The following is a 16,956-nucleotide window of genomic DNA, read 5'->3' on the forward strand; positions in this document are numbered from 1 at the left end:
TCAAGCATATAAAAGTCTGGTTTAGAGTTTATAATTTAGATAGGTGTACAAATTGGATTGGAAATTTTGATTTCAACTTGTTTTGATTCGAAAATTTTCAATTTAGAACACCTGAATTTGTGAATCCGAAAATTCAGAAAAATATAAGAAATTTGGTATCTATATTGATATTTAGAAGTTTCAAAATTTCGAAATACATCAGGTTTCCAAGCTTGAAGTACATAGAATGACTAATATACAAAATTATTTCTTTGAGTTAAAGAACTTAAGAACATAGCAATACATTGGCAAATTGTGGATTGCCTCTCAGTTTAAACCCTTTATCTTTCTTTTCATGTAAATTAGTGTAGAATACCGTTTTCCATAAAAAAAATTGACAAAATAGTAATACTTTTGAGTTTTCAAGTGTGAACTATGGAAGCATCTCTCTCTCTCTCTATATTGTTTCATTCATTTATATCATGAAAATAACATCTTTGCAAAGTACGAGTAAGATTATGTACGACAGACATTCTTCTCGACCTTCACAAAGCAAGGAACCTTATTAACTTGAGATCGCTATTTTATTTATATCATGTATCTGCATTAATCCCCCATACATGTATAAAAGCTCAGAGCGGTGCACCCCTTGATATTTAATGTTGTTTCACATCCAATCATATCATAACTCCCGCATTATTTTCTTCAAAGTCAAGTTAGAATTTAGTGGTAGACGGTTGACCCACCACAGAAATCCAGAGAGCCCTAGCCACCTAGCCATTATATACTTATAATTGACTATTTATATATATATATATATATATATATGTATATAGATTATAGAGAGCAAGAAAAAGATAGTTCCCTTTGAGTTTCAGTTGAAAACATCAAATCAAAACCTGGATGTTATAGAAAGCAAAAAAAGAAGTCTCCGTTCTCTTTTCTGTTTTTCCATTTAGCTTTTACACCGTAACTTTACCAGCACTCGCACATGCATGCTAACCAAAGTGGAATCCCATTCCCATACCACTTTGATGCCTTTCGGTCCACCACTTGGCTATGTGATAACCCTCACATATTTCTGTGAATTAGAGTCGGCAGTTTTAGGTCCATATTTTCCTCTTTCGCTCTTGGTAGAGCGGTAGGCTGATAAGTAACTCCTGATCATTTCAGAAAAGTTATCTGCATTTTTTATTTAAAGAACCAGTGATAATTTCCTTAGGGATTTTTATTTCTCGTACTTCTATTTCCATATAATTTGGATGGTAAGCAGTGCAACATAGGTTGCTTCTGCCTTTGGTTTAACTTTAAGGCCAAGACAGTGACATGCAGTGTCATTTGGCCATAACTTGAGGATGGCATTGAAATCGTTTCCTATCTTTGAGCGCACTGTCTTTCGATTTAAGGCACATCTCCCATTACTTGGTTATGAATATTTAGACGAGATGATTGATATTTTATGGACGTTGAATATTGTGTTCAATAAGTAGTTATACTTGTTAGAACATAAATAGATTTATAGTACCATTTTGTAATGTGAGAGTGATACGACAACACTATAAAGTACATAACAATAGCAATTATAGTTAAAATGGAAGAGTTGAGATACTCACTGGATCTTTGTGTCCGAAGTCAACAAACTCAAAAATCTGAACAGTTCAAGAGAGAGATCTGGGCTGTTCAAGGGCTTTGTTTTGTGTGAAATTGTCAAATAAGGATAATATGATTTAAATTAAGTGGTCTGAATTTCAAATGCATCGACTCCGAACATAGACATCAAGATCTCAATTCAAAATGGAAAAGAACGTGGAATGAGGACTAGTTTGATGCATCGGATGATTGGTGGTGACCTTCTGAGCTCATTAAGTGAATGTGGCAGATTATATTCATGAATGCACATAATTATATACACCTTTTAAGGTTGATCTCTAACTCTATATTTTATGTGACAAAGATCACCTAGGTAAATGCATGCATATCACAACTAGCACTTCATATCCTCTTCTTTGTGGTATAAGAGTATTGTAACGGGTCATCTTCTTCGTGACAAATTTTAATCTCTTGCCTAACATATGAAAAATATTAATTGGCTAATGTGTTAGAATGTAGGAATGTTAAGCTTTGCACATAGATAATTTGTTCCGATAACATGTTAGAATGTAAACATTTGAACACTAAAATTAACTAATAATAATATAAAACTCTAAATATTGGTAAGCCTCTAATCTCTAATGCAAAATTCATATTCTCCCATTTGGATCCAAAAATGATGGTAATGTTGAGCATACACATTAGATATGTTTTGAAAAATTGAGAATGTGCATTGGAGATGGTTGGATATAAAACGCAAATGTAAATTTTTATTGGTGTGAGCTCCACCTTAGATTGAAATTATGTTTTAGCTTTTTTTAATGTAATCACGTTATACTTACTTCAATCTAACATTTAGATGTAGGATAAGATAGGGCTCAATTCGACGAAGAAAGATAAAGAAAATAAATTGTTTGAAATTCTGAAGAAGAAGAAGAAGAAGAAATAAAGTTTGCAGATACTGGATTCAATTGATATGGCATAGAAACGGCAACAAAAAATATTCTAGTGTCAGAATTGGACGTCTAATATGTCTTTTGTTGAAGATGGTCGCGAGCAGAACAACGTTCATGGTTATACCATGAGCTTGTTGCGTTCAAAGTCATCCCAGGTTGTTTAGACTCCCAAAAGAGCATTTTAAAGTTTGTAGTAAATTTCAAGCTTTTTAATTTCTGTTCGATATGTCGTTTATATTTCCAAAGATCCTTGAGCCTTTTCAAGGCAGTGTTTAATTTGATTTAAGCCATTTGGCTCCCAATGTAATCATCAATTGAAATAATCAAACAACCTTTCGGTTTTATCCCAATCTCCAGTGGATTTCAGAAACCTTTGTTCTTCAGAATTTACGTTTGTAATCATTGTTAACTTCTTACTACGTACTCTGTCACATTTAAATCCAAACATTCCGATAAATTAAGACAACCTAATGCAAAACTTCAATCTCCCACCTGTGATACTTTGTAGGGAAATGCTAATGAGATTTTCTTAAAGTGAGATTTTCTATGAACTCTTTGACATCTCATAGTTTAACGTTAATTTATATGTCATTATTCTAAAATATTGTGTCAAAATTATGAATTGACAGATAATTCACAAAAGAGTCTCCTTTTTAAGCTCTTAGCATTTCTCTATTTTTTTTTTTTAACATTACCAATTTACCATCCTCCTCAACAATTATATTCTATGCCTTGCTCACACGCACTCCTCTTCCGAAAAAGACTTTAAAAGGCTCTTAAACCCCACAACCCAGTCCTGAGTCCTCTTCCAAGCCCACTCTCTCTATCTATCTCTCTTCCTTCTGCATTTTCTCTCTTCTCCCACCTCCAATGGGATTTCGTTTTGATTTCTATTGATAAAGAAAGATTGCATTTTCATGGAAGAAAATGCGAGTCTCATCATCTGGGAATTCAAGATCTTAACTTCCATTCCAAACTTGCAAATTTCTGAAACCATGAAGAACTTTTGCTCTTCGATCTCCTCAAGTCCTCTGTTTTCCAGCATTGTTGCTCTCTATGCTCTGATCCTCCTCTACCTCCCGAACCATTTCCTCCGAATCGTTTTCTCGCCGGTCCTGATCATCACCGGAATTCTCCTACTCACGATTCTCCGTATGGGCGCGATTCAGAGGATTGAAACGGAAGACGATGAACGCGAACAAATGGAAACCAATCGCTCTCTGCTCGAAAGCGAAGAAAACAGGGGAAGCAGCAATGGACTCCAAGAACAAATCCCAAGTTTGCAAGACGACCAAGAACACAGATTTTTCGACAACCAATCCGAAACGGACTCCGAAAGCGAAGCGGGTTTCGACCCGAACCCGTGTTTCGAAGACTTGTTCGTTGAGTGGAACCTGAAGGCGCCATTGGAGGTCATTTATGAAGAGTATGAAGGTGAAGAAGATGAGGTGGATCCGGATGAAAACGACCCGGCTTCGAATCGAAAGGAAGGAGACCAAGTTCTAAGTCTTGATAAGCACCCTTCGTTGTCGCTGTATTACCCGGAGTCGGACTCGGATAGCTCTTCGGACGGCCGGTTTTCGGTGGATGGAGTGTGGGACTCACCGGAGGCGATATGTTTCCGGTGGGAGAGGATAGAGAAGGGCTGATAGAGATTGCTCTGGACGGCAATTCAAAGAGAGGCAGCTTGGATTTTCGGGTTGATCACGATCACGAGGAAGAAAATTTGATAGAGATTGATATATCTCCGACGAGAAGCAATGAATTTTGCGCCGAGAAATGGCAGTTCTCCGGCGATTTTAGGTTCAGCTAATGTTGGATTGGTAATGAGAATAATATCGATGCAAGATGGATTATGTTCTCTTTATTCGAGTGATAATCAACACTAAATTAATTTAAATTAACAGAATAATAATCCAAACCTAAATGTTAAATGGAGATTGTGAAAATTGGAGTGTTGAGAAATGCTTAACGGCAACTTTGTATGAATTTTATGTTATTTTATAGTCTAACTTTAATTTTTGTACTAACATCATAAATTATGGTGCTAAAAATAAAATGACAAAGAATGTACAGGAAATTTTACTTTTGAGAGAGTATCCAAAACATTTTTCGTGGAATGTTTTGGGATGATGGGATTTTGGGGTGCTGAAATGTTTGTGTAATGGTTTACCGTTGTATATTACCAAGGTTAAAATGTTTAGTTGGAGTGTCTAATATGCCCTTAGCCCAATATCTTTTTTTTTTAGAAAAACTAATGAAAATAATTTGAAAACTTTGAGTTTTAATAATAAGAATAAGATAAAAGATAAAATGAATAGTATTACAATTGATTTTCTAATGTAAAAATATAATTTTTCGTTAAAATAAATAATATCAAAAAATTTTGTTAAAATTCTATTTTTTCTTTCGATATGATGAATAACATTGATTGAAGAGGTTTGAGGGACACGTGGAGGCTAGTGTGGTGTGGTGGGATTTGAACTTGTGGTCCATACTGCACAGTGCACTTGAAGAGGAGGGAGGGGCATGGTCCATGGTGCATGTACACAAGCATTGGAATGGAATTGATAAGAGATAATTTTGATGTATAAAAGAAGGGGACAATCTCACATTAAGAGTGATTAATTTAGATGTTTCTGGCCTTATGCTTAATGACAAGAAAATTATTATTCGATACTGAAACACTTTTATTTATAACATAATTAATTTGTTCGTATTATAAGACAGAAACACAAGGTAAAAGGAGTAGAGAAAAATTTGTGAAGATTCAGTGCAAAACCGAACACAGGGACATTCTATGATTTATACAGCCAATCCCACTTAATAAGGTAAAAATTTGTTGTTACTATTGTTGTTGTTGTATAACATGTAAATGGGTTATGAACATTGTGCCATGATCCTCATCATTCATTTATAGTGTAACTTGTGTTAGTTCTGTTACGACATATGTTCCTAACATTAGGATTTCGAATTTTTGAGATTTACTATGAAAAATGTGGGGACAATCTCACATTTATATAATTTTCAATTTAGATTTTAACGGTCAATTATTATGTAGTACTAAAACACTGCAATACATACTATGTTTATTAATACCATATAAAAAGAGCATGAGTTCACATTAGAATTGTAGCTAGTATTCTTGAACCCTAGCTAGCAGTGCATGCTATTGAAGAAGGAAGAGGATCCTTTCCAGATCCACTTTGTGAAGATCTTAGGGATCCTCACATCCTAGCCGTTTATAGAAAATCATGCAGTTAGTTTTTGTCAGATACTATTTGTATTTAATTTTAAATACAAAAATTAAATGATTTAAGACCGTATGATATACAATAAATAATTAAGATGTGAGAATCTTTAGAATTTCTATAAACTGGATCTGTATGGAATCCAATTCCATTGAAGAACATCGAGACAGATCGTGTGCAATGTGCCCCATATGATTTGCACTGTTTATAATAAGGTCGACAGCTGTTGAGCTCAAATGTCAGCTCATGGCATTGTCTGCATGCTAACTTGTCAAACTGCATGACTTGTAATTGTTGTATTAGTCGTCTTTAAATCTATGGCCCTAGCTAGCTCTGTAGGTTATATAATGCATGAGTTCCTCAGTATAAATTTTCGTGCAAAATATGTGATGAGTGTTATACTTTCGTATATATTTTTGATGTCACTTGAGTCTTTCTTCTTATGTGATGTCAAATAGGATGATGGGTTTAACTATGGATTCGGATCCTCTTCAGATTGGTTTCCTTTATTTTCTTGATATTTGGATAGAAGAGGACAAAATACTCTTGAGGCATACTGGGATTTCTACGCGCGAGTAGCGGGTAATCATCCCTCAACCAAGTCAAAAGTGCCCAAAGAAGGTAACAAATTCGAAATTATTTCATCCTTCCTCATTCCATATTCTCTACAAAGCAATCATTCCATAACCTTCAAAACATTCCATAAAAATTAGGTTAATTGATTAATTAATGGATTTATTTCCTAATTAATCCATTAATCACCAATTAAATCACCTATTATACCAATTAATCACCCATTACACACCAAAAATACCCCAAAGGGCCGGCCACCTTTTCTCCAAAGGGGACCGGCCATGCTCTATATATTGAACCCCATTTTTCTCTAAAAAGCTAGGTTCATACTCTTGCTAAAATTCTCCAAAACTCTCAAACACTTTTCTCTCTAAATTCTAACTTTGGCATCGGAGGTTCTTCAGCCAAAGCCCCCCCACCCCAAATTCATCGTGGGCGCGTGAGGCTCTTGGCCTTGACCTAAGGTGTTATTTGTTTTGTAAGTGCAATTTTGTCCAATATCAAGGAGGAAGAAATTTGCATCCACAAAGAGTATTATAATGGGTCATCTTCTTCGTGACATATTATAATCTCTTGCCTAACATATGAAAAATATTAATTGGTTAATGTGTTAGAATGTAGGACTTTTAAGCTTTGCACATAGATAATTTGTTCCGATAACATGTTAAAATGTAAACATTTGAACACTAAAATTAACTAATAATAACATAAAAATCTAAATATTTGTAAGCCTCTAATCTCTAATGCAAAATTCATATTCTTCCATTTGGATTCAAAAATGATGGTAATGTTGAGCATACACATTAGATATGTTTTGAAATTTTGAGAATGTGCATTGAAGATGGATGGATATAACCTTAGATCGACATTATGTTTCAGCGTTTTTTTTTTTTAAAATGTAATTGTGGATGCAAATTTCCGCCTTTTTCTTCTTGGACAAAATTGCACGTGCAAAACAATTTACACCTTACGTCAAGGCCAAGAGCTTCACGAGCCCACGATGATTTTTTTGGGGGGGGGGGGGGTGGGCTTTGGCCGAAGAACCTCCGATGCCAAAGTTAGAATTTGAGGGGAAAATGTTTGGAGAAATTTGGAGAATTTAGTAAGAGAGTTGGAATTAGGTTTTTGGGAGAAATGTGAGCTATTTATAGGGGTGTGGCCGGCCCCTATTTGGAGAAAAGGGGTCCGACCACTTATGGTGCTTTTTGAATGTAATTACAAGATATTATGTCAAAATAATATCTTGCAATCAATTAGGAGATTAATTAATTAATTAATTAGGAAATTAATCAATTAATTTAGGTAATTAATCCTATTTTGAATGAATAATTGAAGGTTACATTGTGGGGAGGATTTGATGAGGATGGATGAAATAGGTTTTGAATAGATACTATTTTTGTCACATCCCAGCCTGGGGCGGATCATTTCTTGGGCCATCTCCACCACCGTAGCACGATATTGTCCGCTTTGGGCTTACCATTCCCTCACGGTTTTGTTTTTGGTAACTCACGAGCAACTTCCCAGTGGATCACCCATCCTGGGATTGCTCTATCCCCCTTCTCGCTTAACTTCGGAGTTCCCATGGAACCCAAAACCAGTGAGCTCCCAAAAGGCCTTGTGCTAAGTAGGGATAGGAATATACATATAAGGATCATTTCCCTGGGCGATGTGGAATCTTACAATCCACCCTCCTTAGGGGCCCGACATCCTCGTCGGCACACACGCAGCCAGGGTTAGGCTCTGATACCAATTGTCACATCCCGGCCCGGGACGGATCACTTCCCAGGCCCGCTCCACCACCGTAGCACGATATTGTCCGCTTTGGGTTTACCATTCCCTCACGGTTTTGTTTTTGGGAACTTATGAGCAACTTCCCAGTGGGTCACCCATCCTGGGATTGCTCTAGCCCCCTTCTCGCTTAATTTCGGAGTTCCCATGGAATCCGAAGCCAGTGAGCTCCCAAAAGGCCTCGTGCTAGGTAGGGATGAGAATATACATATAAAGAACACTCCCCTGGCCAATGTGGGATCTTACAATTTTGATTACTTTTGACCTTGATTGTGGCGTTATTGTCCGCTACTTGCGTGTGGGAATCCGGTGTGCCTCGAGGGTAATTTTGTCTTTTCACCCAAGAATCCACATGTCGTCTCCATATTTTTCTTAATTATTTTTGGCTCCACAATGCCCCCACACCTGTTGGGTTGCTTGCAGGAAAGGGCAGCAGGTGTAGAGATCTTCTTGCTTTAGGAAACATAAGATTGTTTATTATTTTGATGTAGATTCCCTCTTTAATTGGAAATTAGATCCTTCTAGGAAAGGGAAATAAATTACTTCTAAAGTCTATTTAAGTCTACCTTAAGTAGATTATTAAATCAACTTTAAAGAGCAATTTATTCTACCCTACAAGAGAGAGTGAGCTAGAGGATATTTGTTCTCCCTCCCCTAGCAATCTTTTACACTTGCTCGTGCAAATGACTGTCTTTCGTTGCTTTCTTCGTCTTCACGCTGCTCCAAGGTAAGAAAAAATTAATTTTTCCTTGTCTTCATAATTTTTGGGAACCTCGGGGCTTGAAATTTGGTTCAACACGTGTGATGGTTGGAGAAGGCCATGACCTGGCTGGCGTGGGTGACAAGGTGCGGTGAAGGCTCAGCTTGGGTCGAGGGCTGGCGACACGGGCCTTGGGCTTCGGGGCGTGGCTGGCTTGGGCCAGGGTGATGGGCGTTGGGATGCTGGGGTTGGCGCGGGCCAAGCTGAAGAGATATACTTGGGCTTCGGCCCATGCCAGAAGGAGAGAAAGAATGTGGGGCGCTAACCCCTATTCTTTCCATTGGGGCCGGGGGTTATAATTTTTTATTTTTATTTTTTGTGGCTGGGCTCAGGCCCCGGCCTGAGGGAAAAGAGAGAGGTCGAGTGCCTTGTTGGGCTGTAAAGCTTGGTGTGCCGTGGTTTCCTTTTTTTTTTTTTTTTTTGTGCAGCCGCCTAATGAATTTTCCTAGCGTCTTTGTAGTATTTCTTCAAGCATGTCTTCCTCAAGCCATAAGAATGACGATGGTGTGATGCCATTGTATCGTCAAGGCGGGTCTTTGAACAAGGTCGACTACTTCAAGGCTGCTCACTTCAAAATTAGCTCCGATGACTTGTTTAGAGACTTCCTTGAGGCATATAGGCATGCTATTCTGTCTGGGGTGTGTGTGAGACGAGTCAAGGAAAGTAGCAGTCGTGAGCCATGTGGTGGGGATCGGAGAGCCATCAAGTTCCATCCTTATTACTTTGTATTGGGATTCACTTTTCCCATATCGCGCTTCTTCCAAGAGGTGCTCTGCTCCATGGAGTGTGCCCCTACCCGATGTTCTCACAATGCGGTTCGCGTGATGATGGGATCCAATAACCAATTCTTTGACTTGGATTTGACTATCAACAAATTTTGGTATTTCTTTGACATTGGCCACATTGAAGGAGTTGGGTAGCTGCGATCTCGCCATAGGCTCTTTGACCACTCGAGTAAGGAAACCATGATTGGGCCAAGGAGACTTTGGATATAAGCGGAGAATGAGAGTCTGATTCTTACCTCGAGATGTGTGTTCCAACGATCTTCATCCTTGGTAAGTAGACTGCTTAGTCCTTCGACTGCTTTGTACTTTTGCTAGGCTGCTTTTTGGTTTACTAATCGTCTTTCTATGTCCTTGCAGATTCGGAATTTAGCTCGACTCCTAGAGCTTCTCCAAATATGAAGAAGGTACGTATTTCGCATTGTTAATACTCTGCTATTTATTTATTCACATTTATTATTTATTAGCATACATAAAATTATTATTGATTGTTGATATTTATCCAACAAAAGAAAAAGAGAATGGTTTGATGAAAGCACACTCTTCATGCTCTTGACATGTTCGAGTATTATATAAAGGTTGGCAAGTCACATGCCTTTTGAGCGACGTAAACTATTACATGCAAATTTGGGTTGAACAACCTGTCCCAACAAATTTTAAAGCTTTATGCTCATTTCATTTGACACATTAATTATTTTTTTGTAAGCAAACGTCGTAATCTTGCTCGTACCGACCACCGACCTCATTTGATGTCACAGCTGCCAATCCACACACGCATAAGGCAGAAAAATAAGACTTTCTTAAAAAAATAAGCGAGCCTAAGAAGTAGGATTAGTTTAAAAGTGCTTTTGCATTTCTCTTTATTTATTTTGTTGAGAAAATTGTAGTAATGTTCCATCAATTATAATTCAATTTGAGCAATGATCTCTTAACTAAAAATTCATGATCATTAGTCCCTTAACTCATCAAAACGTGTAACAATGATCATTTTCGTCAACTTCGTTCAAATTTCTGTTAAAATGAGTCACGTGCCACTCACGTGAGGTTAGAATCAAGGGAAAAATATGAAAAACTAAATGAAAAAATTGTAGAAATGATTCCTTAACTTTAACCCAATTAGAGAAATTGTCCCTTAACTTTAATCTAATTAGAGCAATGATTCCTTAACTTTAATCCAATTGAAGAAATGGCTCCTCAACTTTAACTCAATTGTAGCAATGATTCTTCCAAGACAACTCGATTTGATGAAAGTTCTCATGAAGTTGACAAAAAAAAAATCATAACTGCACATTTTAAAATGTTAAAAGATTAATAATCATGAATTTTTAGTTGAAAAACTATTGTTTCAGTTAAATTAAAATTAAAAGACCATCACAACAATTTCTTCTATTTTGTTTGACCAACTTATTGTTGAGGTAAGAAGACAAATGCAAGACGTCTCGGAAACAACAGAGCATGTTCCATAAAATGTCTTCGTTCTATTTCTCGAGATTTAGTCTACCAAAGGCCACAAAATAATAAAATTTCACCAAAGTAAATAATAAATAAATAAATCAATAAAAACTAAAAAATAGTCAAAGATTTGGTGTTATTCCGCTGATTCTGGGGCCGCATGCTAACTTAATAAATTTTTTATTGTGACGGGAATACAGATGATACATCACGCTTTTTTTATGTAAGTGGTGAGAAATTTTACTTTTTTAAGTTATTAATTTTTCAACACACATATCTTATCATTTGTATAGTGACACATGGTGTAACACCTTGTGTGCCGGTCACATTGAAAAATGTGGTCCTTTGCCTTTTATCAAGATTCTTTTCAAATTTTTGTATTCGACAGTAAAAAATTAGAAGGTTCAAGTTGTTGAAGAGAGATTTGAATTCTTAATTCGTTGAGGTAGGTCATTAAAATAAGCTAATAAAAATCGCATAATAAGCTTCGAATACAGAAACCCAAAAACAGAAAAGTTATATAAACTAAGTACACTATTACAATAACATTTTTATTTTAATAACGTCACGTAAAAAAAAAATCACATACGATACTGTGCTATTAGACAAAGAAGCCAACGTCGGTCCATCTAACAAAAATTTTCTAAATTCAAAAATAAAATAAAACATGAGCCGTGCATTTAGCATAGAATCGATCACGCAGCCCTCGAGCTCCAGCACATCATAGGGCCCACCATGGCGGACGTGTCCAGCTCTTACAAACGAACCGCTCCGTTTTGATTCGATTCGCATCCGCGTCACACGTGGCGAGGGTTGTGCCTTGCGATCCAAGTCGTCGGCAAGGCTGGAACCGTCGCCTCCAACCTCTCCGGATTCTTTAATCTCTCTCTCTCTCTCTCTTTCTCTCTCTCCATTTTTCTCTGTAACTTCCCCTCTTTCTCCTCCGCCTCCTTCTGCTTCTCTCTCTAGATTTTGTGCTTTTTCGGCTGCAGATCTGAGCGCCGAAAAGCTTGAAACCGCCGAAAATGCGAGGTTTCGCTTTCTTCGACCGAGTTTCTAAAGCCTTCCATGATTATCCTAAGGCTTCCAAAATGCTCGTCGTCGTCGCCGTCAGGTATATACTCTCTCTCTCTCTCTCTCTCTCTCTCTCTCTGTGTCTCTCTCTCGATCATCTCTTTCGTCTTCTGTGTGTTCAACTGCTTCCTCTGTGATTATTCAGTTCGATTATTGAGTATTTATTTGAAAATATGAGCGAAATTTCTAAATTTAAGTTTCTTATTTATCTAGTTTATTGGCTGTTAATTTCCATTTGATTCCTTTACGAATCGACTATTTCTGTTTAATTCGAAAATATTTGCTCTGTTTTATCGCATGCTGAAAAATATGTGCTCTGTTCATATTTTTTTGTTCCAAAATTTTTGGAAGTCTCTTTAGTCGATCAGATCTCTTGGACTTATTTCAAATATGTGGGAAATTGAATCTGTAAGTTGAAATTGTGAGGAAATTGGAGTTCATTGATCTGAAACATTGAGTTTCAAGAGCCGCTGCCAAAGTGGCGGCTCCGTTGATGTAACAGAATTAGCATGCACAGATTCATCCAATCTTGCAACATATTTTTGGAATTTAGTTCGAAATTATGCGCGTTTACTTGTTTTTGTGTTAACGAGTTTTACTGACTCAAAGGATGCTGTGGTTCAATAGATCATGTCTTATGGTGGCAATTTTGACGCTATTCGAAACATGCACGAAAATATAGCATTGGATGTGTACTTGATTAGCGCTGTTTCGTTGACTTAAAATGATGCTGTGGAGTGTGGTCTGTTAGTTCAAGCTATGAATTGCAGCGAATTTGTTGGTGGTTCCGTGGCCATAAAAGAATCACGATCCACAGATTCATCCAATTTTGCCGCGTATTTAGGGAATTTAGATTGAAACTATGCGTCTTTACTTGTTTTATGCTTACCAGTTTTACTGACTTAAAATGTTTCTATGTGCATAAAGGTAGTGAACGAATGAGAATGCTTATTCGTAGATAACTAAAAGATCGCAGAGAGTAAAAATTTAATATACTTGGCGCTGCAAGCCCTTTATGAGAGTGATACTACAATTTGGTGTTAATATGCTCGCATATTACATGATGCAGCTTACGATTATGTTTTGGTTTTGTGCTATGGCAGTGGCGGCGGCTATGTGGCTTACGCTGAGGCAACCCCTGAGCCAAAACTGATCAGCAGCGCGCCTGTCATAGATCAAGTGGACAATAAGAAACAGAAGATTGTGATACTTGGAACTGGCTGGGCTGGAACAAGTTTCTTGAGGAATCTGAAAAATCCCAACTATGAGGTTCAGATCATATCACCTCGGAATTACTTTGCCTTCACCCCTCTGCTACCAAGTGTTACCTGTGGTACGGTGGAAGCTCGCAGCATTGTTGAACCCGTTCGAAACATTGTTAGAAAGGTAGCGCTTGTTTCTTAGTGTTTTCAGAGTCTCTGGTTGCCATCACTTATTATTTGACTGGACAATGATTCTTTTGTACAGAAAAATGTGGACGTTCAATTCAGTGAAGCTGCGTGTCTGAAGATCGATGCGCAAAACAAGAAAATCTATTGCCATTCTAATCTAGAAAACAATTTGGATGGACATGAAGAGTTTGTTGTGAATTATGACTACCTTATTATAGCTGTGGGAGCCAATGTTAATACATTCAATACTCCTGGTGTGATGGAGAACTGCCACTTCTTGAAGGTTATTTTCTTGAAAACCTTGTATTTGTATTAATCAACATATTCTTGTAAGTTTTCTCCTGTGAAATTAAATCCCCACATCAGCTACCGCTGGTAGCATAAAGAAAGTGAATGGAGTTTTTTCACCAGGTTTGTTGGTTGATGTTGGCATCTTTGTTTTATTCATCTCGGGGAATTACTTCATGCAGGAAGTAGAAGATGCTCAAAAGATTCGAAGGACTGTTATTGACTGCTTTGAAAGGGCAAGCCTTCCAACTGTAAGCGATGAGGATAAAAAGAGAATTCTTCATTTTGCTGTTGTCGGGGGTGGCCCAACTGGTGTGGAATTTGCTGCAGAACTTCATGATTTTGTCAACGAGGATTTGGTCAAATTGTATCCCGGGGTCAAGGATCTAGTTAGAATTACACTTCTCGAGGCTGGAGATCATATTCTGAATATGTTAGTAAAGCATCGGACATGCTAAACCTTTGTTATTTGTTCGGAACTAGTACTTTGTTGTTTAAAGTAGCCATATCTGCTTTTTATTTCTTCCTTATCATTGAATTCTTCTCATGTTTTTGCAGGTTTGACAAAAGAATCACATCTTTTGCTGAACAAAAGTTTCAAAGAGACGGTATTGATCTGAAAACAGGATCCATGGTTGTGAAAGTAACTGATAAAGAAATCTATACCAAAGAAATGAAAAATGGCGGGGAAGTTTCTGTTATGCCTTATGGAATGGCTCTCTGGTCAACTGGTATTGGAACGCGTCCTTTCATAAAGGATTTCATGACTCAAGTTGGTCAGGTGTGTTTCTCCTTCTCATTGATGCTTAATTGACTTCTCTGTCTTAAGAAAGCATATGATGTGCAATCATGTGTCTTTTACAAGCAAATGTCACTGCTATTAAACTAGCATATGTTACTTGAATATCAGGGTAATCGACGGGCTTTAGCAACTGATGAATGGCTGCGTGTGGAGGGATGTGACAAAGTGTATGCAATTGGTGATTGTGCCACAATAAATCAACGCAAAGTCATGGTAACTGCACTTTTTATTTCTCTAATGTGTTGCAAGTTGCAATGATGATGCTGGAAAATGCAGTTTGCAATAGATTTTTGTCTCATCATTCTTTTATTTGTTATCTTCTCTGTGAAATAGTATGTTCAGCAGAATGTGGTATTGTTTTTCCTGTTGTTAATCGGCATCAGGAGTTCTGGCTACATCATGAACAGTTGATTTTTATGCTATTAATTTGTAAGACTGCATTAAAATTGGAGGCCTTGATATCTCTGGAGACAGGAGTCATGTAAACTGGAAATTTGCTTGGTTTCTCCGTTAAAATCAATATGATAAACCAGTTGTTGATTTTCTATTTGCTTAGCTATACGAAAATCTGTGTTATATGCAAATAACCAACGAGTGCAGTACATTTCTATCATATTGGATCGATCCTTTGTTTAAATCTTCCATTATTATGTCTAGTTTGTTTTCTTAATGCCTGTTTGCTCTTCAGGAGGATATTGCTGCCATATTTCGCAAGGCGGACAAGGATAATTCGGGAACACTTACAAACGACGAGTATCAAGAAGTGATTAAAGATATCTGTGAAAGGTATCCTCAGGTGGAGCTTTATCTGAAGAGCAAACAGATGAAAAATATGGTTGATCTTTTGAAGGAAACAGCGGATGTTTCAAAAGGAAATGTGGAGTTGAATATTGAAGAGTTCAAGGCCGCTCTTTCTAAAGTGGATTCCCAGATGAAAAATCTTCCAGCCACAGCCCAGGTACTTGGTTTGGTATACGAACATTTCGATAATTGTAATTTTTATCAAGACGCATGTTTTCTCCATATAAATAATGTTTGGGTCTTATTTGCCTCTTAAATGTCATGCATTCCAGGTTGCTGCTCAACAAGGTGTCTACCTTGCCAAGTGTTTCAACCGTATGGAAGAGGCTGAGAAAAATCCTGAAGGTCCTCTCAGGTTCCGTGGAGAAGGTCGCCATCGGTTTCGACCCTTTAGGTACAATTCAAATTTCTTCTTGCTTTCTTATGTTTGAAATTAGGGCCTTCTTTAATTGATAATTAAACAAAAAACAAGATGATTATCAAACGGACCCTATATTTTTAGCGGAGTCTTGGTCATCTAATATGTTGAACGATTCATTCTTTCGTGAAGGTACAAGCATCTCGGGCAGTTTGCTCCATTGGGAGGAGAGCAGACAGCAGCTCAACTTCCGGGAGACTGGGTTTCCATTGGCCACAGCTCCCAGTGGCTTTGGTATTCTGTTTATGCGAGGTATTATTACTTACTATTTAGATACAGCTGCATATTTAACGTCGCGCTACACTGCGAACACTTGGAAAATAACATCATCATGGTTCATCGAGCGGTAGCACCAATCTTAACACATTTGCTTTTGAACAATATTTCAGCAAACAAGTGAGCTGGCGCAACAGGGCACTGGTGGTAACGGACTGGGCTAGGCGTTTCATCTGGGGGAGGGACTCGAGTCGCATTTGAATTGAGCCGCCATCAGACGATTTATTGACAAACACTGCGGCGCACGTTTAAAAGGTGGAGTCTAAAGTACAAATAAAACAAAATTTTGTATATTCGAATTCAAATCGTTCGTTGAGGAATTACTTACTTGGAGCAGCAGCAGCAGATGAAGTCTTTCATTTTAACCCTCTCCCAGGCTCGTGGGTTTTTGTGTAAAATAACCGTCTCCATATTCCTCCTACGTCCCAAATTTTGTAAAATAACGTCTCCATTTGGGATTTGAAGGTCCCAAATTTTGCAGTTATAAATTCCCTCCGATTTGGTTGGTGAAGCGATATCTGAATTTTTTGGTCACTTTTACTGTGCACAAAAACTATTTTATATTAATTTTCACTTTTATTTGATATCCCGTTCTATTCGTTTTTTGAAAATTCTTAATTTCGTCCTTGTATTGTGAAAAAGTCACCCTACATCGCCCATCAAATTAAAATCAATAGTCAACTCGTGAAAATTCTTGATTCTGCCCTTATATTTGATGAATTAAGCTGAACAAGAATTTTAAGATTCATTAGGTGACGTACTAACAATATAGTGC

General features: G+C 37.4%; 2 protein-coding genes across 2 annotated transcripts; both read left to right on the forward strand.

Annotated features, from left to right (window-relative positions):
* Positions 1-3,300: 3,300 nt before the first annotated feature.
* LOC103964263 lies at positions 3,301-4,386 on the forward strand. Its single transcript, XM_009377216.3, has one exon. It carries the CDS (start codon positions 3,443-3,445, stop codon positions 4,172-4,174), a length of 732 nt encoding a protein of 243 aa, XP_009375491.2. The 5' UTR covers positions 3,301-3,442; the 3' UTR covers positions 4,175-4,386.
* Positions 4,387-12,016: 7,630 nt separating this feature from the next.
* Positions 12,017-16,765, forward strand: LOC125480429 (external alternative NAD(P)H-ubiquinone oxidoreductase B2, mitochondrial-like). Its single transcript, XM_048591311.1, has 10 exons — positions 12,017-12,245; positions 13,309-13,591; positions 13,673-13,879; positions 14,067-14,317; positions 14,443-14,665; positions 14,795-14,899; positions 15,375-15,644; positions 15,760-15,881; positions 16,038-16,157; positions 16,295-16,765. Exons 1-10 carry the CDS (start codon positions 12,157-12,159, stop codon positions 16,380-16,382), a joined length of 1,758 nt encoding a protein of 585 aa, XP_048447268.1. The 5' UTR covers positions 12,017-12,156; the 3' UTR covers positions 16,383-16,765.
* The last annotated feature ends 191 nt before the right edge of the window (positions 16,766-16,956 follow it).

Source organism: the organism of the source record quoted next, unplaced genomic scaffold (genome assembly GCF_019419815.1).
Source record: "Pyrus x bretschneideri cultivar Hongxiangsu unplaced genomic scaffold, Pyrus_bretschneideri_v1 Contig33, whole genome shotgun sequence".
NCBI lineage: Eukaryota > Viridiplantae > Streptophyta > Magnoliopsida > Rosales > Rosaceae > Pyrus > Pyrus x bretschneideri.